General features: G+C 39.0%; 1 protein-coding gene across 1 annotated transcript in view; it reads right to left on the bottom strand.

Annotated features, from left to right (window-relative positions):
• Positions 1-1,373: 1,373 nt before the first annotated feature.
• Positions 1,374-27,728, bottom strand: part of CCDC102B (coiled-coil domain containing 102B) — a 316,005-nt gene continuing 289,650 nt past the window's right edge. The window contains exon 8 of the mRNA XM_073329434.1: positions 1,374-1,638. Coding sequence (XP_073185535.1) covers positions 1,521-1,638 — 118 coding nt within the window. The 3' untranslated portion in view covers positions 1,374-1,520. The remainder of the gene's footprint in view (positions 1,639-27,728) is intronic.

Here is a 27,728-nt window from a genome sequence, read left to right as displayed (position 1 = left end):
GTAAGAGTGAAAAGGGTATTCTGAATCAAAATATGAAGAGGTCTAGGCAACAAAACAGTGAGGAAGTCTGCTTTGGGAGGGCAGGAGGAAAGACAGTTTGGACAAAAAAGCAAAATCACTATTTTTAACATTCTTAAAATCTTAATTCCCACAAATTTGAAATTGTGTTTAAAAACTACCTGTCTCAATCAATGTATTCCTCCACCCCATGGGAGAACATGGGCACCAGCTATGGATGTCTGAGAAAGGACAGCAGACAATCTTACTATTCCCCACAACTCCCCAAAGACAGCAGTTACGGGGAGCAGGCCAGGCAGGTGCCCATGTAGACATGGGAAAGGGAGAAGGATTGTAGGCCACTGTAAGGAAAATGAAGAGGGGCATCTAATGTGCTAGTGGAGTTAGGGTGGCAAGACTTGTTGGTTTCAATAGGAAACTAAGAATTCCTCTTGGAGTTTCAGGCTCATACGGACACAGCATCACACTGTAATTAAGGGACTGCAGAACTGTCACATTAGGTCTATAGAATCCCTATGAACCAAAACTTGTAGGGTTTTTTTCATATTCCTATTAATGACCCCAGGGCAGTTGCTATTGACCCTGTTAGAGAATATCCCTGACCCAGTGGCTGAGAAATGCTGGTCTTACACATCATTTTTTAACATTTGAAGAGAATGGTATTTCAAAGCTTTCAAAATTTGTCATTTTGAAAGTCCTAATGCTTAGAGTGCTACTTCACATAAGAAAGCTACTGATACGTAAACATGATTTAAATACTTAAACACGCAGAATTAATAAAACAGATATTTAAACAAAAGCACAGTTAAGCCCTTAAAATAAGCTGATATGTACATGTTTGTATGCATGCACATGTATGTGGGGGGAGAGGCTGGGGCAAGAGCAGGAAAAATAAAAGAGGAGGGGTGATTTGAAATCTAAATGAATATTAATATTTATAAGGCTTTTTCCTATAGACCTCAAATACATTTATGAAGGAATGTATGCACTTCTAAACATTATATAGGTGGGGAAACTGAGGCACGGAGGAGCAAAGTGACTTGCCCAAATTTACACAAAAGGTCAGCATCAAAGCAGGGATTAGAATTTAAGTCTCCTGGTTCCCAGTTCATTGCCTTGTCCTCTGGACAATAGTAAATTTGAACCAGATAGCCTTCACCTTGTGTGTTTTGAATTCAGTTTGTCTGATGATAAACTAGGACATTGCCACAGTAAATAAAATCAGATTTTTGCTTTAAGAGACAGCAATCAAGAGAGCTGAGAATGAAAAATGCACGACTGCAAACTCCAATTCAGATTTGGTACACATCGAAGCAAGTACATTTCCTGCGAGTCTAATGTAATACGAATCTGAGTCCTGAATACTATATTAGAAATAATGCATGTCATATTTCTTTGTACAGATCTGCCATGTGTTTCAGAGGTGTCTCTTTCCTCTAAATCTTTATCAGTTTTCCTCTGTTCCTAATGATCAGTGTTAGTCTTGTCACTGTAGGGCTGTTTTATGAAGCATGCTGGCTCCCCTCATCTTTGCTCACTGTCTCCGTGGAGTCGCCAGCATCATACGTGGAACTTTGCTTGATCCCAAATCCAGAGCTCACTTTCTGCTGTCTCTTTAACCTGAAAGGAAACAAAGTGTGTGACCAGAAAAAAAAATCAGAAATGCCAATTGTAAATTTAAAACAGGATATCAAATATCTTCCAAGAAAAAGTTTTGTTATCACTCAAGTGTAGAGCACTAGAAGTTTATATCAGACAGGAATTTTGCAGCTCAGTTAACTTTAGGGCACATATTGGATTTTTTCCCCCAACAATTGATTCCTTAATGCACCTAAGGAAAAAGAGATACTGTTTTAGATTAAATGATCTGAAATAATCTTTTAGAACAAGAAGCAGGGTATGTACATTTGCTTACTTACTTTGCGATGACTATGACCCTTTATTTACTGAATAGCATTTTTGGACTGTGGTATGAATGTGTATGATTTTTTTCATCTATTCTGAGCAACAACTGCTGAGCCTTCTTTTGGGTATGTGTGGGGAGGTATAATAAGGCACCTAAATAATTAAGATACCGCAAGCCACTGGTTTACCAGGTTTTAGTGTCTGAAGGGAAGGATGGAGCCAGGAAATGTGCAGAAACAACCATCCTGGAAAAAAATATGTTGGGTTTGATACATTCTACAGCATTTTGCTCAACAACAGAGAGTCCAGGTTCACATTTTGTAAATTACAGTTAACTCTCATTCTTTAATAACTATTGTCCATTACAAAGAAACCTCCTATAAAAAATGAGGTTGATGAGGATTCATTTATTTTAATTCACTAGTACAGAGACACAGTGAAATTACTTAGCAATACCCTGTTATTGTTGTAGTTTGCTTTTGCCACTTAACCAAATTAGAGACGCTATTCCATATATTCATATGACTACATCAGCATTTATGTTAGCTTGACGGTATTCAAGGCAACACTGCACAATGCCACTTTATACTTTTTTGCACAAAAAGGGAGACTATCACCAGAATTTAAAACTGAAAAAAGTCAGTTGGAAATCAGGGATATGAGCTTAAATGATACAAATGACATTCTGTTCCCTCAGGAATATGGATGTTACATTTTCAATAGCAAATAATTTACCTTTAAAAAAGAAATACGTCTGGCTAATAGAAACACACAGTCAATTCCATTAATACTAGCCTATATTTTTTATTTATAGTTCCAAATTAATAGGCTGCTCTGATACTTGTATAAAATTTAGCTGAAGGCTTCCTGTCCTTCTGATATTTTTAATGCATTAGTAGAGACAGATGTTCATTTTATTCAATTATTTAATTGCATTAATACAATTACATATGTTGTGAACCAACAGTAAAATCAATATCTTGCCTAATAACTTTTAGAATATTTAGAACAAGTATTTGAAAGTATCCGTAAAAGAAAATATGTTTGCCAACCTTCACTAATAAACTTGAATACTGACCCTTTGTGAATGGTAGCACCAATCCATAATAAATGACACTATGCAAAATGTCTCCTAACCTATTAATATAGAAGAAAACCCTGGACCCACTACTGCACTGATTTGCAACCACCTGCAGTATCAAATCAAAAACAGTTCCTACTCTGTGAGAACTACTGGGACTGCTGTTCTATTTAAGTTAATCCTTACCGAGGTATAAATGGAGTGCATGGCACAGATATCAAATGTTTTTAGCTCAATTTTATTTTCCGTATTTGCAATATATACTCATAACAGGTCTGAAGTACCTTTTATTGATTCTCTGCCAGTGTTATATATTACTGCTGTAATGTCCTATTTAAGAGAGAACATTTACGGAATCAGAGTGAGTGGGCTATGAAAATGGTCTATTGCTAATGGAGAGATTCTGTGATGAGGCCTGTCATAAATATAAAGGGAAGGGTAAACACCTTTAAAATCCCTCCTGGCCAGAGGAAAAACCCTTTCACCTGTAAAGGGTTAAGAAGCTAGGATAACCTCGCTGGCACCTGACCAAAATGACCAATGACGAGACAAGAAACTTTCAAAGCTGGGGGGGGGGGGGAGAAACAAACATTCTCTCTGTCTGTGTGATGCTTTTGCCGGGAACAGAAAGGAAATGGAGTCACTTAGTAAGTAATCTAGCTAGATATGCGTCAGATTCTGTTTTGTTTAAATGGCTGATAAAATAAAGCTGTGCTGAATGGAAGGTATATTCCTGTTTTTGTGTCTTTTTGTAACTTAAGGTTTAGTCTAGAGGGATTCTCTATGTTTTGAATCTGATTACCCTGTAAGGCATTTACCACCCTGATTTTACAGAGATGATTCTTTTACTTTTTTTCTTCAATTAAAATTCTTCTTTTAAGAACCTGATTGCTTTTTCATTGTTCTTAAGATCCAAGGGTTTGGGTCTGTGTTCACCCGTACAAATTGGTGAGGATTTTTATCAAGCCTTCCTCAGGAAATGGGGTGTAGGGTTTGGGGAGGACTTTGGGGGGAAAGACATTTCCAAGCAGGCTCTTTCCCGGTTATATATTTGTTAGACGCTTGGTGGTGGCAGCAAGAAAGTCCAAGGGCAAAAGATAAAATAGTTTGTACCTTGAGGAAGTTTTAACCTGAGCTGGTAAAAATAAGCTCAGGGGGTTTTCATGCAGGTCCCCACATCTGTACCCTAGAGTTCAAAGTGGGGAAGAAACCTTGATAAGGCCAGCACAGTTATTCTAGAAGTAGTTGCCCAATATCGCAGCACAAATTCAGATTCAAATTACTATTACCGCTAGTAAACTAAATTCAAAATCTTAAATGAGTAATAAAAACATACCTAAGCAAAGCATCATCTGTGTTAGTTTGTATCCACAAAAATAACTAGGAGTCAAGTGGCACCATAAAGATTAACAGATTTATTTGGGCATTAGCTTTTGTGGGTAAAAAATTCACTTCTTCAGGTGCAGATGCAGGTATCATCAGCTTTGATTCCACCAGTGAAAAAGAATGGAGATTAAATAGGCTCTAAACTTTCTCAGCTTTAGAAACAAATGTAATAAATACACTATATTTGCTTGCTTGTGGGCAGCCCCACATAGCTGTGAACACAGTGGTGGGAAAGAGCATCTAAGGAGTTTTTCCTCCATAGTTTATGTAGGAGCCAGGCACAATCCCCCTGGGCAGAATATTGAGACTAGTGAGACTTAGCCTCCCAAGAGTGGAATAGGATCACAGTTTAATTGCTTTATTTTCTAATAAACAGTAGAATTATCACTGAGGCTTGAAGAGTGAGCCTCTTCCCGTTCTCCCCACCCCTCCCTAAAGAAATTCTGGACTTTACAATTAGGAACTACACTTGTAGTTCTAGCTCCCATTGTGTTTTGCAGGTTACTGAAATGTTACTTTTGTGCAGGTGCAGTTTACAGGCTTTGGAAATCAGATACTATGCGTTAATATTGTGTTTAAAACAAAAACAACAAAAAACAAAACAACTGTGGCAAGAACTTCTTGCGTTGCACTCCAGCCTGGCTTATCTTACCTTATTTTATCTTGAGTGATGTATGGCCCACAGGATAAAACCTTTATTGTCTGAAAGCCTTCCATGTAAAAGTGAAAACAATTGCAAAATCACTAGTGGACTTCATGGAGTCTCTGACTCTTCTTATTATTCAGAATTAAATCTCTGCTTGGGGAAGGGTTTTGTTTCTGATTTTTTAATTTAAAAAAAATACTTTTTTTGGTAGATTGTTTTTGTGTGGTACATCTCCAACAAAGCAGGCTGCAGCTCTTTACAAAAAGGCTATTGTACTCTGCATATAGGGAGAGTTCTATCATATGCACTACCCAGGAGACAAAATCCATAATAGCTTCCTAGCTACATATCTTAAAAAAATGACAAAAGATGAGTGTAAAAGAATGACTTATATGGGATTTTTTTTTTTTAAGCAGCAAGATACTCATAAGAAAGTGTGTTTGGCATATTCTCCTTTTCCATTTCCTCCTCTACATGTGAGTTTGACTTTGTACAGTAATATTTTTACCTACATAATCTTCAGGCCTATAAAAAGCATAATAATTTTCTTTCCCAGTAATTACATGGTTGCCAGCTTCAATTTCAATTCCATTTACCCATTCAGAACGCTTATCTTTTAAGAGCTGCTCAATGTGTCTCTTCATTATCTCCCCTTTTACCTCAACCAGGTATGCTACTGTTTCAAACCTTCCTTCCATCCGCCCACTTCCTTTCTCCCATGAGAGTCTGAATCAAGCTCTCTCTAGTCTAGGCGTAACATGTTGGAAGTCATTTGATGTGGATTATTTACTCTATGCTGTTTTTCATGTCTAGTTCTTTTGCTAAATTTGGTTTAAATAACCCAAAGTAATGTACATATGGAAAACAAAAGGCATCACATTTCATAAGTACACATATCACCGTTCCAAATAGGAAGTCACAGGTAAACACCTGCAGGTTAAATTTTTTGTTACTCAAAACACTACTTAACATGCTACGGTATCATTCCATAAAATGCCTCCTGGAGTCACTACTTCTAGAAATTACTTTATAGTCCTGGAATGAAAATTACATGGGTGGAGGTCTGGGACTCACTCTATTCAGCCCTGGACAGGTGCCAAAAACACACTGCTGGACTGTGACAGTACTGAAGTCTGATATCTCATGGAGCAGCAGGGCTAGCAACATATGCCATACATCACTGCAACGGTATTACAATGAGCTTTCCAATGGTGCACAGCATTTATTTCAAACCTTGTGAGGTTGTGAGATAGCGTGTGAATGTACATCAGTCCAATTACTATCTCGTTGCCTGCTACCCCATCCCAACTTACATTTTGACATGATAGTGGCTGCTATCTCAAAAACTGCTAGAGATAGATACCAATTCCACAGCTGCATATCATCTGGAAGTTTGAAAACTAACTTTCGAATGTTACAAAAAATTAATCTCTCACTCTGTGGTTTGTAAGCTTTCGAGTGCTAAAGTTATGTTGGAATTGAAGTGGGAAGCAAAAACTAGAAGATGTAATCAGAATGAGAATATTAAGGTTTCATTATCATCGGACCAATCAAGTCTGATGGACAAGTGCAAGGGCTTTCAGGGCCAGTCGAGTTTTCCAAGCAAACAAATAGAAAGTAAAAAGCACTGATCCCTAATTTATAATAAAGCAGACCATTGGGTAAGGAGAAGTAAAACAGTTACAAGGAGGTACCAGGTGTCTTTTTATTTTTACTTTACCCATAGATCTTTAAGGATGGATTTTATTTAATATTACCAAATTAATAGATCAAAATCTCAGTATTTTGCTGCTTAACACGTATATTGTCTTTTTTAGATTCAGATTGTCACAACACACAAACAAAAGCCATCTTTTAAATAAGAAATGATGTCCTATGTTTTTCACACCAATTATATACAGTAAGTTCTAGGATATTCAATGGAACCTAAGGCTGCAAGGGCATCAACTCTCATTGAAATTCAATGCAAATTGGCACCTAATTCCCTTAGTCTACTTTGAAAACCCCAGCTGCAGAGTTTTATGAATAGATGGAAAATGATGCTATTCATCAACACAGCTAACTCACCACATTACAGAGCAAATTCATATGCAGAAGTCAGCCTGAAAAAGTAAGTTTCTCTTCGGTATCTAAACTTGTCTGTTTAGAAAAGTTGCATATCCAAGTTAAGGTGAAGTGCTGACACCTCAAGTTACAAGGGTTAATTTAACATGACTGTGGCAATAATATCTACTGTAGGTAATAGGTTTCAGAAAAAGAAAGTGTCCAAATCTTTTCTCAAACATTCTTGCTTTTAACTGCAAGTATAGAAATCCACTTGTGCCACTTCTTTTTCTTCTTCAACAATTAGGTATATATTATGGTTCATACAGTGAAAATCCCACGCTCACTACACCCAACTATTCCCTCACAGCTCATTAGTAGGTCTCCCATTTCCAGATTCCTAACAACACCTTAATGGCCACATTACTTTGTTATCGAGCTATGTTGAAACTTCCATGTGATGTTCTTCCAAAATCTTGTCTTCATCTTGGTCTGTGGGCTTACATGACAACAGAAATGAGTAGCATATAGTAAATGACATGCTATAGCAGTAGTTCCTTCTTTTGGGAATAGAAATTGATTTTATTTTTTGTCATCTTGGCATATGAAGGTTCCAGAGTGTACCCTCTGACCTATTCTCTGAAAAGCGTGCATCCAGATGAACAGCAGCCAATTTGGAATGAACATCGTTTGGGTGTGTGTGTGTGTGAGAAATAGCAACATCATAAGAAAAAATAAAAATTTGCCCAGCTACTAGAGGCTCTGAAATTTTCAGAAATATAAAGGGATGTTATACAAAGTGAAACACTCCCCAAAGAAACTGGTGTATAATTAGATCATTGAAAAGCATCCTTAAGAAAATCACATTAAGTACCATGCTTTATCTAGAACTCTATGCCACATACAAGACCTTTTATAAATTTTAAGGGAACACAAAGAGTAAGGGTGAAAATGCTATTTTGTTCATTGCATTTATATTTCACTTATGATAACTTCTAAACTGTACGTACATGCTTTGAATCAGATTCTGGTTTTGATTGGTTTTACACCAGTGTAATTCCATTGATTTCACCGATTACTCATGATTTACACTGATGTCAGTAACAACACAGTCTGGCCCCACAAAATATACACTGTTAGAATGTATCAATAATTGATAACGTCCCTTTCACTGAGCCACACAGTTCACCTGCTTCATGTGATATTACATAACAAATAAGTGAAATTAGCATTATACAACCAAGTTCAGATATCTGGTGGCTTAAAAAAATGTTTGGTCCCTATTTACTGGGCTGGAAAAGCAATTTCATTGGCAGTTCCACATTTTAATGCAGTCTTATTTTCAGGGCCATTAAGGGTATGTCTACAGTGCAATGTAAGCCTAGTGTTAGCAGAATTTGAGTTAGCAGATCCTGCGTTTGTTGAACTAGAGTTTAGGTATCTGCTCTCATTTGTAACCCCAGTTTATGAACTGTTGAACCCTGGGTCCCAACTTGGGACTCCAGTATCTACACTGCATTATGTGGGCCTGAGTCCAACCACCCATATCCCAGACTTCTTAGTGCCCTCCCAAAATGTGGCCGCTATAGCCCTTTGTTCATGGTGCAGTGTGGGAAAACTTGACTGTCCAGAGGACAAAGAAAGTCAGCCTGTGGAATTGTGGGATACTTTTGGTGGACTCTCAGAGCATAAGTCTAGTGGGGCTCTGTCTGCACTGCAAAGCAATAGGGCTTGAACCCTGTGTCCTGGCTCAAGTCAGGCTCAGACCCTACGCTCCCATGGGGTTGTGGGACATAACATCTGAGTCCAGGGTTAATATAATTTGTGTGTAGACAGGAGGGGGTTTAGGCTTGAGCCTCAGTTTAAATCCTGGGCTTACTCTGCAGTGTAGACCTACTATAAGGGATTTGCACAAAACTGAAATGAGCTCAGAATCCACAATTAATCAGTCACTGAGGCAGTTACATTTTTAGACTTAAATAGGAATTCATAAAGTCTTAGTTGGTTTTCAGAAGGTTTTCATTTTTATTACCTATATTTCTGAGGTCTAAATAAAATTAACTACATTAAGCTTATTTACTGCTTTTCAGTATGAGCTAGATGACCAAGTTGTGAGAAATGCCAGATCCCAGGAAGAGGAATAAGTGGCAGACCTGTGGGAGGCTCTTATTCTCTACCGGGTGTAGCGAGGAGGTGTGGCCTCCCTTAGAGAGTGACAGGGAGGGACCACAACATGCCCACGGTGGGCAGAACCAGGAGAGCCATGTCCGCCCCACCGGAAGAGGAAGGGCTTGACAGGAAGCGGAAATACAAAAGGTGGGCCCTGCAGGTCACTTAGGATGGAGCTGCCAAGGGAGACAGACACATCTCACTGGCCAGAGACCCCAGAGAAGACGGAGGACCCCCACATTATAGATGTACCAATCCCCATGGATGTAGGAAGTAGCCCAGGGGAACTAGATGACCATCTGGTTAAGTGCGGGCCTGATTCTAGTTCAGTGTGTTGTGGGCAGATCCCTGATTACCCAGTGGTGGACCACTCTACCAATGTTAGGGCCCTGGGCTCGGATGGGGTGGAGTTGGGCAGACCCGCGTCCCCACTGAGCACCCCACTCCTGGGGTGCTCCCCATATTAGGCCAGGAGCCTCCCATATTAGGCACCATTATCTGAGCCCCTAGACTATGCTGGTGCTCACAGGCTGCTTACCTGCTCTGCCCTGATTGTAGGTCAGAACCTACAAATTGTTTATGCCCTGCCTGAGGCTCATAGACAGCTGTTTTGCTGTGCCCAGCCAGAGATCCAGAGCACTAGGTGCAGCTAATTCCCCGCTTTTGAGCACATCTTTACAGGTATGTGGCAGCGAGGAGGTGTGGCCTCCCTCAGAGAGTGACAGGGAGGGATGGCCACTTAGCTTACAATAGGTCATTGGAAGATACTTCTGAGGGATACAACACACCTGGGGTATTGCAGGTCCAAGACTCATGGTCGGACAGGCAGAGTATGGAACTGAATGGATAGCCCCTCTCCATAGCATCTTCCACTTCAACCTGCATGGAATTTACACCATCTTTCAATGACTCCCTCTTCCACACATTGGGACCATCCCTCTCAGGGAGAATGGGGTTGGGATAATTGCAGCATGGAACCCATGATAGAATAGCTCCTGAAAAAGCTCTGCCATTATGGAAAAAGGGAAAATATAGGAGGGAAGCATTGGACTGTCGTACAAATGCCCAATACTCTGTGGAGACCCTTGGATCCATGGGACTATCCTGCATGAATTTTAATGTCTCTCTCTGTATTGTGTTCCTTTAACAGTCAGAGTGAAAAGACACTGTATCACTGATCATTGAATATTCAGGTAAGTGTAAAGAAAAAAAATAATAATTTAACATCAGTGTGTCATATCCCAGGAGAAAACCTTGTGGGAGAAAGCTAGGCCTCAACAGCATGATTTATTGTCACTTCAGCAAACTAGATTAGATTATAAAAAGAAAAGGAGTACTTGTGGCACTTTACAGACTAACAAATTTATTTGAGCATAAGCTTTCGTGAGCTACAGCTCACTTCATTGGATGCATGCAGTGGCCACAAGTACACCTTTTCTTTTTGCGGATACAAACTAACACTGCTGCTACTCTGAAACCTAGATTAGATCATGTTTCCTAAATTACCAATTTACAATAATAATTTCCCCAATGAAACCTAAGCTGAATAGGGAGATCTCCTATACATGGATGGTATCTGCTGCTTTGGAGCATGGAACATGTGTTCCAATCATGCTAGATGAATACACCAAATGTATGACACTTACATGAATGAGTTTTAAGAAGAAAAAAAAAAGAGCAATAGGGAAGTTTAATTTTCTAGGAGAAGGAAAGTTTTAGTAAGGTTTATTGCATTTTCGCCTGAGGAATACTAACAGGTTGTTAGCATGTTTAATGATTGCAAATATCACAGTGGCCTTGCATTTTTCATAAATAACACAGCCATACCTAAATGACTTACCTTTTCAATTTCAGGGAAAGACTAAACTAGATTCTTATCTTGCATGCAAGATAAAACTTACAAACAAAGCTAAAGCTTGTTCAGAGTCTTAATAGAATAATTCCCCCCACCCCCAACTTTACAACTTGCTAAAAATATGCCCAAGAAAAGAAAATTTAACTGTTGTCTCTATGCTGATTTCCACTGTTCCAGCCCTCTTCCACAATCTTGCTTCCTCTAACTTAGACATTCTCTAGTGAATTAATAAGTGCTTAAAAAATCAGGGATCCCATTAGGCTACACTGGATAGCTCCACAATCTGAAACATTTTGTTTGGAGGCTGACATCTTGTATTTCAGAATCTAAGATTTCAGTTTAAGAAATTAACTCTCTGGAAGTCATAGTTACCATGAAAACCTTCCAACTGTCAGCCATTGTACTGCCTTAGGCTGCAGACAGCCTAATAAATAGGTCTTAAATGCCTCTATACATCACAATGGGGTGTTAATTCAAAAGAATAAAGATAATTGAAATGGTAACTATCCCACTGTTGATCAAGGGATGTAAGAAAGAAGAGGATCAATCCTATTATTTATATTGCAGTACTACCTAGGGGCCTCCATCAAGCCCCATTGTGCTAGCTCTGACAAGTACATAGCAAAAAAAAAAAAAGAAAAAGGTCTCTGCCTTGAACAGTTTACAATCTAAGTATAAAACAAGACAAAAGGTAGATGCAACAGACAAGGGGAGCACAAGGTAATAATAAGATAATCAACATGATAAGCAATCGCACCACAAAGGCTAAATAACCAGTGTCATGTTTCTTGTAGGCATCATGGCCAGAGGAAAGTTTTAAGGAGGGATTTGAAGGAGGATATTGAGGTGGCTTGGCAACATTTATGGGAAGCTCCTGCCAGGCATGGAGGGGCAGCATGGGTGGGAACACAGACAGATGCTTGCTTGAAAATTTAACAAGTGAAAGATAAAGGCTGGAATCATTGCCAGATGGAGGTGGGGACTGACATCTCAATAGCAGACAAAAGCTGATAGACAGGGAGAGGATAGTCCATGAAGGCTTTAAAAGCAAAAGGTGAGTAATTTGTGTTTGATATGGTAGAGAAGAAGAGGCCAGTAGGGAAGGGACACAAAAACAGTGGTGACATAGAAGGCATGCTTTGCAGTAGTGCTTTGAATGGATAAAAGAGGAGCAAGAATGCATTTGCCAAGGCCAGAGAGGAAGTGGTTACAGTACTCAAGATGTGAAATAAGGGCCTTGGTGAGAATTTTAACTGTGTGGACAAAGAGAAAATGCTGGATCTTAGACAATGCAGGAAGATGTGACAACATTTAAACGCTTCCTGGATGTGAGGACCTAGAGGGAAGTCTAAGTCAAATATATCGCCCAGGTTACATGCTGCAAGTGTTGTTTTCAGTGACTGCAAAAGGAGATAGTAGGGAGGGTTTCAAGGGAAAGATCAAAAGCCATGTTTGGACCATACTGAACTTAACCTGATGGTTGGACAGCTCATGAGGACATGTCAAAAAGGCAGGCTGTGATCCTAGTTTGAAAGGGAGGAAGCCAGTCTGGAGCCAGTCAGAGGAAGATCTGACAGTCATCAGCATGCAGATGATAGTTGAAGTCATGTCTGTGAATGAAATTGCTCAGAGACAGGATGAAAAGGGAGAAGGAAAGAGGGCCAAAGACAGAGCCCTGTGCAAACTTCACAGAAAGTAGGCAAAGGCATGAAGAAGGTGATCTTCCCAACATGCTGGAAGTGATTAGACAGCATTAGAAATTTTGGTGAGAGCTGTTACAGTGGAATGCAAAGGGCAGAGGATCTAGGTAGAACTGAAAAATAGGAGCTTCAGACAGCAATTATAGATAGAGCTTAGATATGAAGGGAATAAAGGTGATGGGGCAGTAATTGGAGAGGAAAGGGGAGGATCAGTTGTGGGTTTTGCAGATCGGCACAAACTGGCATCACATTATGGTATCTCAAATGGTAGTAGAGGGAAACTGGTTTGTGGGCAGAGCTTGGGAAAGGTATGTTATTTCACTCACTTCTTTCAACATCTGAAAACAAAAGGTAATCAATAGGAACTAACAAAATGCATATTTGAAAAATATCTTGATTAAAGCCAAGTGAAAATTTTTGACAAATTTTTTTGGGGTGAAAAATGCAAAAATTTTTAAATGTTTCAATGTCACCAAATCTGTATCAATTTTGAAGAATTGTTTCAGTTGAAACAAACTAAAAAAACGCTAAAAAATTAAGTGTTTTTTACATTTTCTAAACCAAACATTTCATTTTTTTTATTTGAAATGACTTTCAAAAATTCTCTTAATTTTAATTTAACTTTAAAAAAATATTTTCAAATGCTTAAAATCCAATGAAATGTTTTGTTTGACCTGAAATGAAACTTCCTTGGTCTTTCTGATTTACCAATTATTTTTTTAAAGAAAGTTCATTTTGGATTGACACAAAACAATTAAAAAAATATTTTCAGGGTTGCCAGCAAAGCAAAAAATCTATTATTCACCCATATCTAAGCTTGATCTTTTACTTAGAGCCTCTTCCTTTCTTCTTGTGATCACTTAGTATCTTTTAATAACATTTTAAGCTTCTCTGAGCAGGAACACAATTATTTAATTTGTCTGTAAAACACTATGCACATATATAGCACTATAGAAATAAAAAGTAATTAAAATGTCAAGATTTCTTTGATTATCTAGTTCACTGACTCCTAAAGCAATAAAATGAAAGCTCTGTGAAATTTCCTTTTTATATTCCTCCGGCAACCTTTGAAATATTTTTTTTTCTGTGTGTCTGTTGAAGGACTGTATACACTTATAGGACTTTTAAAAAAAGTAACTGCTCTCCTCTGATTAAGATCCCACATAAATTTATATGCAGATTAGGTGTGGGCTTTGGACACTTGGCAAGTTTCCCAATGTGCACTCAGTGATGCAAAAATTGTCTGTCATTGACCTACAGTAAGAAAATGGGAATTTTCAAAATGTTAGAGATTAAAAAAAGTGAAAAATGAACAAAAATGATAGACTTATAAACAATGATGGAAAATTAGGAACAGAAGATAATAATTATTTTCCAATCAGTCTTTACTATGCAACAGAATAGAACTGCCCAGATTAGAATTATAGGTAACAGAAATTGTTATACAAATATTAGGAGCTCTTAGAGTAGAAAAATCCCCAAGTTGAAGGAAATGAGAACAGAAACCTGTGAAACCTAAACTGGTACACTTATAAATTTTCTAATTTCAGGTCTAGAGAATGGAAAAATGGTTAACATAGTAGCAACATAACATACTATCAGTGTTCCCCACCAAAAAAAGGACAACCAGGAATAACTAGACTAATTTTCTAGAGACAGCCAGGTACTAATAATCTCAAGTATAGGAACAGCAGCAAAGAACTCCTGAACTGGAATTCCAGCTATAATACCATCTGTTTCAGTTCTCCCATCTGGAACTGGAGGCTAATACTGCAGCACATACCTTGAAGAGATGATGTGAGAATTAGGTAATATTTTGAAAGTGATAAAATAATTTAACATTATTTGAGTAAATTATTTTACACAAAAGAACATCCCAAAATTAAGGCTGCAACTCTGAAATGGAAGATGCTGGGAGATAAATCTTTGCTCCTGGAACTCTAGGTACTGGTGTTCCTTCTTGCTTTTGGCTATCTCGTCTCTCCTATATTTTAATTGTATAGCTTGATCAGTTGCATCGGGGTTTTCAAACTATGTGAGCAACTCATGCAAGTCAGTGTTTCAAACATGGAGTAGCAATTTCACGTGTTACCAAGAAAGATGGGCAGAGAGTCCAGTCTCTGGAGGGGCATCTCATATTTTAGATGATGAAATATGAAATATGGTATTACCTCATGTATTGGGATGATTCTAAACATGCTAAACAAAGAAAAGTCATATTTGAGCCATAAAAGGTCTAGAAGTAGTTTCTAGACAGCCAGGCTTTCTCTTTTAGAAGATATGGTTGCCACCTTTAGGGATAAATTCCCCTTTGCTGGGGATTGCTACCACTAACTCAATAAATTCCTGTATTCTAATGCAATCCACCCAGAAAAAAATCATCTAAGGCACTTTATTTTGCCTTGTCATATGAAAGTTAGGCCAGAATATGACAAAATGTCTAAGTAACGTCTTCATAATACGCTCTCTGCTTACTCCATAATACAAGTACTAAATAAATGGTTGTGACTGAATGCATCCCTGTATTTACACCTATGCACTACTGTAATAATCTTCGTACAAAATATGCTTGTGAAGTATCATTTGAAAATAACTCACTGTCAATAATATCATGGTGAAATAATGTGTGTAGCAACATTTTATGTAAAGTTATGAACATAAATTGAAATTATGACTGAAATTTGGTTACCAGACAAGTCTGGGGAGGGTGTAAACATGTTCCTCAAAGACAAAGGACAAGCTAAAGCCTCTAGTTAGGTGTCATTAGAGTTGAGGAGCAACCACCTGTCAAGTGGTCATTCTTTTACAACGAAGAGGGGCAGGAACAGTTCAATCTGCCTTTTAGCAAGAAACAACATGGAACCTCTTTCACCACGAGACTCCATCCTCACAATGGGAAGGAACTTTATTTAGGGGTAACCCTCAGGAAAATGCATTTCAATGGGTGACTGGACTATAAAGTGAGAGGCAAAAACATCCCAGATATTCTCTCTCTCTCTCTCACTCTCACTATCTTTCACCTAAGTTGACAAAGAAGTCAGCCTTTGGGAGGGGATCAGACCTGAGAATTTGGTCAGCCCTGTTGCTGGGAATTTATAGTAAGGATTTTAACTTGAACCAAGTCTAGTTTAAGTTTTAGCTACTAAAAAGAGTTTTATCTTAATTTCTCTTATAACCATTTCTGACTATAATACCTTATACCTGTACTCACGTAAAACTCTCTCTTTTTAATTAAATTAATGTTGTTAATTTTTTAAATCAAAACTAATCAGAGTTGTGTTTAAACTAAACTCCTTGGGTACCACCAGTGAAAAAGAAAACTGTTGAATATTGACCCCTTCTAAGAGCAACAGACCTATAATATCTGAGCAGTACAGGAGAGGGTTGGATAGTGCAGAACACAGTTTTGGGATAATTCAGGACTAGTCGTGTGGTGGGGGGAGGGTCACCCTGCAAGTGGTAATCAAGGCTGGAAGTCAGAGTGTGACTGTAGAGTTACTGGCAAGCTACAGCTATACACAGATACTCAGGGAGCAACCTGCATGCTGTGTGGAGTTTGTAAGGGGGCCAGGTTGGAAACTACAGCAACAAACCATTTTGAGGCTCCCAGATTACAGGGCAGACGGTGACACAATCCCTCACTGGTTGGGAGTCCTGCAACACTGTACTCAGCTAAACTAAGAGTGCAAAATGTTGGAAGTGTCACCATTCTCTAGCATCTCTATTACATATACTTTAGTCTGACAAAAATAGGCTCCCTAAGGCATCAAGTCTGCAATCTTACTTCTCCATTTTAAATTTTCCCATCGCACCATCAGCCAAACTCTGGCTACTACAGTAGATGAAGATACTCATATTTTGTTTATCTTTAACAAATAAACAAACAACAACAAAATCCCCACAACCTGCAGTTTTGGCTGTAATGACTCTTTTAAAAAAGGACTCTCCTATGCCACTGGTCATATGAAGAGCCTTCTTCTTTAATCAAATGGAAATGGGAGATTATCTCAGCATTATCATGGAAAATATTATTAATTCAGAAGAGAAAATACCATATTATAGTTTCTAAATCTCATCTACTTGACAACATCACTTCTCTACTCAGTTGTCTATACATACTACTCACTTACTTTTCTAAATTCTCTTTCCCTATTTTTCTTACTACTCTCTTAATCTTCAATTTCCTTAAATCTTAAATTTCAGTCCCAACTGAGGGCAACTTTTCTGGCATTTCAACCCCAGCTAGAATGCTGAACTAGGGGGAAAAATACACAGATTTTCATTGGATCAGTTGAAGTGTTAGTTTTTCTGACCTAGTGTACCAAGCTCTGTAACACGCCTATGTACATACAGTAAGCTCCCTGTGCTTCAGAAGACAACTGATGAGTGCAGTCTAAATTATCTCAATCTGTCTGTCTTTAAGGATATACTGTAAGCCATAGTTGTACTAAATGGATCCTCAAATACAAAAGTGCAATACCACTTTATCAAAAATAAATTGATTAAACCAACTACAACAAGCAGAACAAATCTCTTTGGCTGAAATTTGGAAGCACCTGACTTTTAAGGCTAGACACACTAAATGATTGCCATTGAAAGGTCAGTCACCCAGAAGTTTCACACGGTAGCATCTAACATACCACTGTATTTCCCTATGCAGTATCTCAGATACCACCGTGAGAGAACTGTAGGTAAATGTTGACTTCTTGATGACAACCACTGTAAGTCTGTGATGATACTTTATCACAGAATCATAGAATATCAGGGTAGGAAGGGACCTTAGGAGGTCATCTAGTCCAACCCCTGCACAAAGCAGGACCAATGCCCAACTAAATCATCCCAGCCAGGGCTTTGTCAAGCCTGACCTTAAAAACCTTAAAAGCCACATGTTTACATCTACTAATATGCCTTCAATGAGCCTTATTTAAGGGCAAGCAGTCAAAATCAAGTATTTAATTGCTATTTAGAAGTTCCCTTTCTGTGAAGAGGGTAACATATGAAGAGAATTAGTGCATATAATAGATAGTAAATACAAGTCATTGCCTAAGGCTTGCAAATGAAATGTTAGGAGTGTGATAACTACATTCCTCTAAAGGAGAATATGTAGGGCAAATCCTAGCTTTTACTTCTGTTAGTAATAGCTCCACATGGCTATCTGAAATAGAATGCTGCAAATCACTATCTAATAAAAAAAGTACTTCTTGTGTTCTTTAGAATAAAATATGAATGAAATCTGCACTGAGACTTGCTAAGTACTTTTAATAGACAATTAAACTTTTAAGAACAAAGAAAAGAGCCACTGACAGACACAGAAATGACAAATTGTCTGTTGAAGGACCTTTGTGGCTGCACAGATAGAGTTATGATTACAGAAAATGCTTGGGGGGGGGGGGGGTGGTGGCGGTGAAAGCTTACCAATGACAACTAGCCAGTCCTAGAATTTGGACAAATTAATAATATTCAGACTAGGGTCATTCATTTACTATGGTGTATATAGAAAAGTTCATATTGTTTTAGTAAACAGTATTTAAAAGAAAGTGCCTTTTCTTTTATAACCTATTGGAAACTGTTGTGGATCTTTTAAAAAGACCTCTTGGGAAGTAAAGTTACTTTTCAAGATCATAATATTCAGTATTAATGGTGAAGCACATGGCTATTTAAGTACCTAGATAATAAGTCCATTCATCATTCTTCAAATAATATTTGTGTTTAGTGCCAGAACAATTTTAGCAAGGAACAATAACTAATTTTAAGTACATGGTACTCTTCCTCTCTCTTTAAACACTGACTACAATAGAGACCATTTAAAGTCACCAACTACTTCAAACTAGTTCTGACCAATGCCTGTGAGATATTACTGTTCTGCTCTCTATTTTGTATGTTAGCCATTCAATCGGTTAAATCCTAGGAGAAAAAAATGAGTTCTCGCTACACATTAGGAACTTACACAAACAAGTTCTCACCTTGTTCAATAACATTTTTTGTCTCCTGAACCTAATAATCTGTTGTCCTCAACAATTATTACTGCTTTTACAAAAAAGAATTCACCAGGAATACAACAGACTTGCTCCACTGATGAAGCTACCCATATCTAACCTGAAAATAAGAAGAGACTCTTCTCATCTCATCCCTGGGAGTAATATGAACATTGAATGTTGGGGCACTTACAGAAAGCTTTCAATTGCCCACCATACAGAAATCCCAATTGAGATCTGACTAAGAATTCTTTCAAGAAGACACATTCCAACAAGTGATTCTTCTCAGATAAGAAGATCACTTTACAAAATTATTATTATATTTCAGTTACAGGCATAACAGGAAAAAAATCCCATCTTTTGAACTAATGACAGGTCCTAATAAGACATGTATGTGACATCTCAGGCATCAATGCAGAAACATTCTCAGTAGCATGAAAGCAAACTTGGATGGTAACTATATGCCCTTCTAAGAGTTAAGACGTGAAGCTTGTTGAAATAGAAAGCTACATTAATAGTCAAGTTAAGACACTTGCATGAAGGTCTCAACAAACCTGTAAGTGGAAAGAATATCATGAACTGATGGAGTGAACACCTGCACAGAGAAGTTGGGTCAGTAGTGCAGGATCTCTATAAGTTACTGCATGTATCTTGTACTAATTTCCATTTTTCTTCCTCTAGTTCAGGAGCATCTTTCTTGCCTTTCTCTGCTTGTTTGTGATAATTCCCTATGTTAAAATAAATCACCTTTTGGGGTTATTTGCTGTCTCCACAGATTGGTACTGGAATCTTTCAGCCTTTACAATTCCAGTTCACATCATAGAATCATAGAATCATAGAATATCAGGGTTGGAAGGGACCTCAGGAGGTCATCTAGTCCAACCCCCTGCTCAAAGCGGGACCAATCCCCAATTAAATCATCCCAGCCAGGGCTTTGTCAAGCCTGACCTTAAAAACTTCTAAGGAAGGAGATTCTATCACCTCCCTAGGTAACACATTCCAGTGTTTCACCACCCTCCTAGTGAAAAAGTTTTCCTAATATCCAACCTAAACCTCCCCCACTGCAACTTGAGACCATTACTCCTTGTCCTGTCCTCTTCTACCACTGAGAATAGTCTAGAACCATCCTCTCTGGAACCACCTCTCAGGTAGTTGAAAGCAGCTATAAAATCCCCCCTCATTCTTCTCTTCTGCAGACTAAACAATCCCAGTTCCCTCAGCCTCTCCTCATAAGTCATGTGTTCCAGACGCCTAATCATTTTTGTTGCCCTTCACTGGACTCTCTCCAATTTATCCACATCCTTCTTGTAGTGTGGGGCCCAAAACTGGACACAGTACCCCAGATGAGACCTCACCAATGTCGAATAGAGGGGGACGATCACGTCCCTCGATCTGCTGACAGTGCCCCTACTTATACAGCCCAAAATGCCATTGGCCTTCTTGGCAACAAGGGCACACTGCTGACTCATATCCAGCTTCTCGTCCACTGTCACCCCTAGGTCCTTTTCCGCAGAACTGCTGCCTAGCCATTCGGTCCCTAGTCTGTAGCGGTGCATTGGGTTCTTCCGTCCTAAGTGCAGGACCCTGCACTTATCCTTATTGAACCTCATCAGATTTCTTTTGGCCCAATCCTCCAATTTGTCTAGGTCCCTCTGTATCCTATCCCTGCCCTCCAGGGTATCTATCACTCCTCCTAGTTTAGTATCATATGCAAATTTGCTGAGAGTGCAATCCACACCATCCTCCAGATCATTTATGAAGATATTGAACAAAACCGGCCGCAGGACCAACCACTGTGGCACTCCACTTGACATCGGCTGCCAACTAGACATGGAGCCATTGATCACTACCCGTTGAGCCCGACAATCTAGCCAACTTTCTACCCACCTTATAGTGCATTCATCCAGTCGTACTTCTTTAACTTGCTGACAAGAATACTGTGGGAGACGGTGTCAAAAGCTTTGCTAAAGTCAAGAAACAATACATCCACTGCTTTCCCTTCATCCACAGAACCAGTAATCTCATCATAGAAGGTGATTAGATTAGTCAGGCATGACCTTCCCTTGGTGAATCCATGCTGACTGTTCCTGATGACTTTCCTCTCATGTAAGTGCTTCAGGATTGATTCTTTGAGGACCTGCTCCATGATTTTTCCAGGGACTGAGGTGAGGCTGACTGGCCTGTAGTTCCCAGGATCCTCCTTCTTCCCTTTTTTAAAGATTGGCACTACATTAGCCTTTTTCCAGTCATCTGGGACTTCCCCTGTTCACCACGAGTTTTCAAAGATAATGGCCAATGGCTCTGCAATCACAACCACCAATTCCTTTAGCACTCTCGGATGCAACTCGTCCAGCCCCATGGACTTGTGCATGCCCAGCTTTTCTAAATCATCCCTAACCACCTCTTTCTCCACAGAGGGCTGGCCATCTATTCCCCATGTTGTGATGCCCAGCGCAGCAGTCTGGGAGCTGACCTTGTTCGTGAAGACAGAGGCAAAAAAAGCATTGAGTACATTAGCTTTTTCCACATCCTCTGTCACTAGGTTGCCTCCTCCTTCATTAAGGGGCCCACACTTTCCTTGGCTTTCTTCTTGTTGCCAACATACCTGCAGAAACCCTTCTTGTTACTCTTGACATCTCTCGCTAGCTGCAGCTCCAGGTGTGATTTGGCCCTCCTGATTTCATTCCTACATTCCCGAGCAATATTTTTATACTCTTCCCTGGTCATATGTCCAACCTTCCACTTCTTGTAAGCTTCTTTTTTATGTTTAAGATCCGCTAGGATTTCACCAAGCTGGTCGCCTCCCATATTTACTATTCTTTCGACACATCGGGATGGTTTGTCCCTGTAACCTCAACAGGGATTCCTTGAAATACAGCCAGCTCTTCTGGACTCCTTTCCCCTTCATGTTAGTCCCCCAGCGGATCCTACCCATCTGTTCCCTGAAGGAGTCGAAGTCTGCTTTCCTGAAGTCCAGTGTCCATATCCTGCTACTTACCTTTCTTCCTTGTGTCAGGATCCTGAACTCAACCAACTCCTGGTCACTGCCTCCCAGATTCCCATCCACTTTTGCTTCCCCCACTAATTCTTCCCGGTTTGTGAGCAGCAGGTCAAGAAAAGCTCCCCCCCTAGTTGGCTCCTCTAGCACTTGCACCAGGAAATTGTCCCCTACGCTTTCCAAAAACTTCCTGGATTGTCTATGCACCGCTGTATTGCTCTCCCAGCAGATATCAGGAAAAGTAAAGTCACCCATGAGAACCAGGGCCTGCGATCTAGTAGCTTCTGCGAGCTGCCGGAAGAAAGCCTCATCCACCTCATCCCCCTGGTCTGGTGGTCTATAGCAGACTCCCACCACTGCATCACCCTTGTTGCTCACACTTCTAAACTTAATCCAGAGACACTCAGGTTTTTCTGCAGTTTCGTACCGGAGCTCTGAGCAGTCATACTGCTCCCTTACATACAGTGCTACTCCCCCACCTTTTCTGCCCTGCCTGTCCTTCCTGAACAGTTTATAACCATCCATGACAGTACTCCAGTCATCCCACCAAGTCTCTGTTATTCCAATCACATCATAATTCCTTGACATCACCAGGACCTCCAGTTCTCCCTGCTTGTTTCCAAAGCTTTGTGCATTCGTATATAAGCACTTGAGATAACCTGCTGATCGCCCCTCATTCTCATCGAGCATGGGTTGATTGTTACCATCTCGTGGTGTGCACTGGTCTATATGAAAGGAATCTAGTGGTCACATTTATGCTGTGGAGAATATGGAAGCTCCATTTTACATGGGGTTTTGAGGTTTCAAAATTTGTTTTTATTCCAAATCGGAACAATAACCAAAAAAATTTAAGTCCTCTGTGAATGAACAAAAAAGTTTCAGGTCAATTGAAACACTTAGCTATGACAAAATAAGAACATTTAATTTTAATTTTAACGTCTTTAAATTTTGTATTAGTATATATCTGTGACAGAATATACCTGTGTTCACACCCTACACACTATTACAATAATTTTTGAACAAGGCATCTCTTGTAAGATATCATTTGAAAACTCATAATTTGATTATCAGCATCATCCTGATTACATACAATCGTCCCACACACATTTTAAGTTAAGATTTTTCTGTATGGTATTATTAACACGTTCCAAACCCCACAGCCCTGCACAAACAGAAGTTGGCATACAAGTCTATCCTAAACAAACGAATGTGCACTCTGCTTAATTTGCATTTAAGCAGTAAACAGTCATCAAGCAGGAAGGGAAACAAAGAAAGCTTAAGCAGGTGAGAAAAAGTCATCAGGGAACATCCCTTCACACAGGCTCTGTGTCTCTTAGTTCTCAGCTGGAAATGTTTTTCAAGAGAGGGACTGAAACTATAAAAAGGAGCGACAACCACACCATAGGGCCCCTCTCTCTTTCCCTGTCCATCGCATTCACTGTACCTGAAGCAACAAAGGAAGAATTTGTTGGACTATTGGGGAGAAGCTGTGACCTACAGGGTTTGGTCAGTAAGACTGCTGAAAGCATACGGTGAGAAACTTTGCTTGAATCTGATATAGTTTGTTAAGTTAGGCATTAGTAAATGTTTTAGCTTTATTTGTCTGATTAAACCATTTCTTACTTTTATGTCTTATTAGTTATACTCACCTAAAATCTCTCTCTGTGTAGTTAATAAACTTGTTTTACTGTTTTATCTAATCCAGTGTGTTTAAACTGAAATGTCCGAGTAATTATTTGAGATAATAAACTGGTATATTATTCCCTTTGAGGAATAACAGACTTAAAATATTTTGTACTGTCTGTCAAGGTTCCTCCCCCACTCTGAACTCTAGGGTACAGATGTGGGGACCTGCATGAAAAACCTCCTAAGCTTATCTTTACCAGCTTAGGTCAAAACTTCCCCAAGGTACAAAATATTCTACCCATTGTCCTTGGACTGGCCGCTACCACCACCAAACAAATACTGGTTACTGGGGAAGAGCTGTTTGGACGCGTCCTTCCCCCCAAAATACTTCCCAAAACCTTGCACCCCACTTCCTGGACAAGGTTTAGTAAAACGCCTCACCAATTTGCCTAGGTGACTACAGACCCAGACCCTTGGATCTTAAGAACAATGAACAATCTTCCCAACACTTGCACCCCCCCTTTCCTGGGAAATGTTGGATAAAAAGCCTCACCAATTTGCATAGGTGACAACAGACCCAAACCCTTGGATCTGAGAACAATGAAAAAGCATTCAGTTTTTTACAAGAAGACTTTTAATAAAAAATAGAAGTAAATAGAAATAAAGAAATCCCCCCTGTAAAATCAGGATGGTAGATATCTTACAGGGTAATGAGATTCAAAAACATAGAGAACCCCTCTAGGCAAAACCTTAAGTTACAAAAAAGATACATAGACAGAAATAGTTATTCTATTCAGCACAATTCTTTTCTCAGCCATTTAAAGAAATCATAATCTAACACATACCTAGCTAGATTACTTACTAAAAGTTCTAAGACTCCATTCCTGGTCTATCCCCGGTAAAGACCAGCATATAGACAGACACAGACCCTTTGTTTCTCTCCCTCCTCCCAGCTTTTGAAAGTATCTTGTCTCCTCATTGGTCATTTTGGTCAGGTGCCAGCGAGGTTACCTTTAGCTTCTTAACCCTTTACAGGTGAGAGGAGCTTTCCCCTGGCCAGGAGGGATTTCAAAGGGGTTTACCCTTCCCTTTATATTTATGACAAAGCATACGGTGAGAAACTTTGCTTGAATCTGATATAGTTTGTTAAGTTAGGCATTAGTAAATGTTTTAGCTTTATTTGTCTGACTAAACCATTTCTGACTTTTATGTCTTATTAGTTATACTCACCTAAAATCTCTCTCTGTGTAGTTAATAAACTTGTTTTACTGTTTTATCTAATCCAGTGTGTTTAAACTGAAATGTCCGAGTAACTATTTGAGATAATAAACTGGTATATTATTCCCTTTGAGGAATAACAGACTTAAAATATTTTGTACTGTCCAAGAGAGGGATGGGTGCACATGACATACATTTCTGGGGGAGGAAATCTGGGTCTGGGGGTGTGTTGAGGTCACCCTGAAATATTACCAAGACTGGTGAGAATCAGAGTGTAACCCGAGTGTGGCTGGCAGGCTGAAGTTACACACCAATGCTCAGGGATTGACTTGCACGCTGGAACGCTGTTTGAGAGCAGCCCAGGTGGGAACTACTTCCCATTAGAAGGTAACCAAGCTTGCAGGGCAGGGGTGACACAGCTACTCATTAATCTTGATTGTACCCTGGTATGTCACAATATAATAATGCAAAAATTGAAATGAAAAATAGTTCAAAATGAAAAATTGAAATGTTTTGTTCTAAAAAGATCTCTTCTTTTCCTTCTTGCTGAGTGTAAAGGCTGCTTAACAAGATTGATACCCCTACCACTTATGTGGTGAGGATTTATTTCAAGGAGTATTACTAGAATTTCATGAATAATGGATTTTTTAATTGGTTGGTCACACTGAAAAAAAAAAGATAAAAATTGATTTGGATAAAACAATTTTGTTTGTTTTCTTAGCAAAATAAAACAAATGTTTCAGGTTGAACAAAACATTTTGTTTGACCTTAATGAAACTCTGTGACTTTGGACATTTTAACTGAAATCTTGCCCTCCCCCCTTGGTTTTTGTTTTTAAAACAAAGGAAATTTGGACATGCCAGTCTCAAAAATAGAGGAAGGAGACATGGTAGAGCTAATGGTGCCCCTTATATCCAATAATCTAGTGGGTAGGACATTCACCTGCAACCTGGGAGACCCAACTTCAAATCCCTTCTCCAAATGAGGTAGAGTGGGGACTTAAACCTGGGTCTCCCACTTCTCAAGTGAGTGCACTAACCACTGAACTATCTGGGTATAAAGAGCACCTGACCACCACCACCACCTCCTCTAGTTTTGTGAGGGGTGCCTAAGTCCCCTTGAATTCACCCAGAAAAAATAAATGGATGAAACTATTTGGAAAATTCATAATGAATCACAAATAGTTTCAGTCTATGTGAAACAGCATTTTCTAGTAAATAAAACTAATCCGAAAAATGTCACCCAGCTCTAACAGAAACCAGCAAATTACAGGCAAGCACCATCATATCTGTTCAAGAGAAGAAGTTATATTTCCTTCAATATTTGTCTCATTTCTTCCTATTTCACAACACGTAACCACAATGCTGGTAATTTGGTAGCTGGGTCTGTAGCATCTACCAATAGCTCTCCACTACCAAACTACAGTCTAACTAACAACTTTCCCTCTCGCAATAGAAGAGGATGCTACTTCCACATGGTTGGGTAATTGAATCCAAATTAGTGTCATATAAATGAAAGAGGAGGTCCTCAAGACTGCTATTTGCTGGTTTGGCAGAGACCAGGTAAGTTATAAACATGAAAACATCAGCCACACTATCAGAGGCTCGTTCACCTGCACATCTACCAATGTGATATATGCCATCATGTGCCAGCAATGCCCCTCTGCCATGTACATTGGCAAACTGGACAGTCTCTATGTAAAAGAATAAATGGACACAAATCAGACGTCAAGAATTATAACATTCAAAAACCAGTTGGAGAACACTTCAATCTCTTTGGTCACTCGATTACAGACCTAAGAGTGGCAATTCTTCAACAAAAAAACTACAAAAACAGATTCCAATGAGAGACTGCTGAATTGGAATTAATTTGCAAACTGGATACAAATAACTTAGGCTTGAATAAAGACTGGGAGTGGATGGGTCATTACACAAAGTAAAACTATTTCCCCATGTTTATTAACCCCCACCCCCACTGTTCTTCAGACGTTCTTGTCAACTGCTGGAAATGGCCCACCTTGATTAACACTACAAAAGGTTCGCCCCTCCCCCCCCGCTCTCCTGCTGGTAATAGTTCACCTTACCAGATCACTCTCATTACAGTGTGTATGGTAATACCCATTGTTTCATGTTCTCTGTGTATATAAATCTCCCCACTGTATTTTCCACTGCGTGTATCCGATGAAGTGAGCTGTAGGTCACGAAAGCTTATGCTCAAATAAATATGTTAGTCTCTAAAGTGCCACAAGTCCCCTTTTCTTTTTATGAAAACCTTAACTGGCAGGAGGGACTGCCAGGGTACTATAGGACTAGTTCTATGAGGCTGCACGAGTCAGTCCCAATTGATTCATGTGAAGTGATTCATGTCAAGGATCTCCTGACCCACAGTTCTTTGAATCCCCACCTCACCTTAAGATCAACATGTGCATATATTCAGGAAAAAAAAAATAATCCTGTCACAGTACTTAATCTCCATTTTATAGCGAGAATAATGTCAAATTCTTAACACTGTTTTCCTAAGGGAAAAAATCTTCTTTGAAGCAAACTTTCAAATATATTTTCTTTTTTAATTTGACATGAGAATAAACCTTTAACAACTTTGCCACAGTTCCAATTTATTTTTTTTTAAATTGTAATTTACTGCTTCCATAAGAACGAATACCATAGAATACATTTTAAGGTGATATCACATCTTTTAGGATTTGCAAGTTCCAAATCTCCAATATATCCAGATTATTGTGACCTTCATCTTTTGTCATTCCCTAAATAGACAGATTTGCATAAATACATTTTTATTTGCAAGAAAATTATATATATATTTCAAAACCAGCTCTGTAAATTTGTTACTTAATTCTGTTGGTAAATTAAACTTTATACGCATTTTAATTGTTTCTATCACTCTTCTCTGTGTATTTTTTTTAAAGACTTCTTTAGTGAAACCTGATCAAACTTTTTTTTTAATAAAGGGGTTTCCTCCAATAAATCAAACACTTGAAAAAGATAGACAGCTCACATCTGGAATTAAAATCCAAATGCCAGTTTATTATTCCATGCTTTTCTGCTACCTTCAGCTACAGAGTATATCACGAGAAATAAACCTCACACAAAC

This window comes from Lepidochelys kempii, chromosome 2 (genome assembly GCF_965140265.1).
Source record: "Lepidochelys kempii isolate rLepKem1 chromosome 2, rLepKem1.hap2, whole genome shotgun sequence".
Classification (NCBI taxonomy): Eukaryota; Metazoa; Chordata; order Testudines; family Cheloniidae; genus Lepidochelys; species Lepidochelys kempii.
The sequence above is the reverse complement of the archived record's forward strand: the minus strand, read 5'-3'. Positions and strand labels throughout refer to the sequence as shown.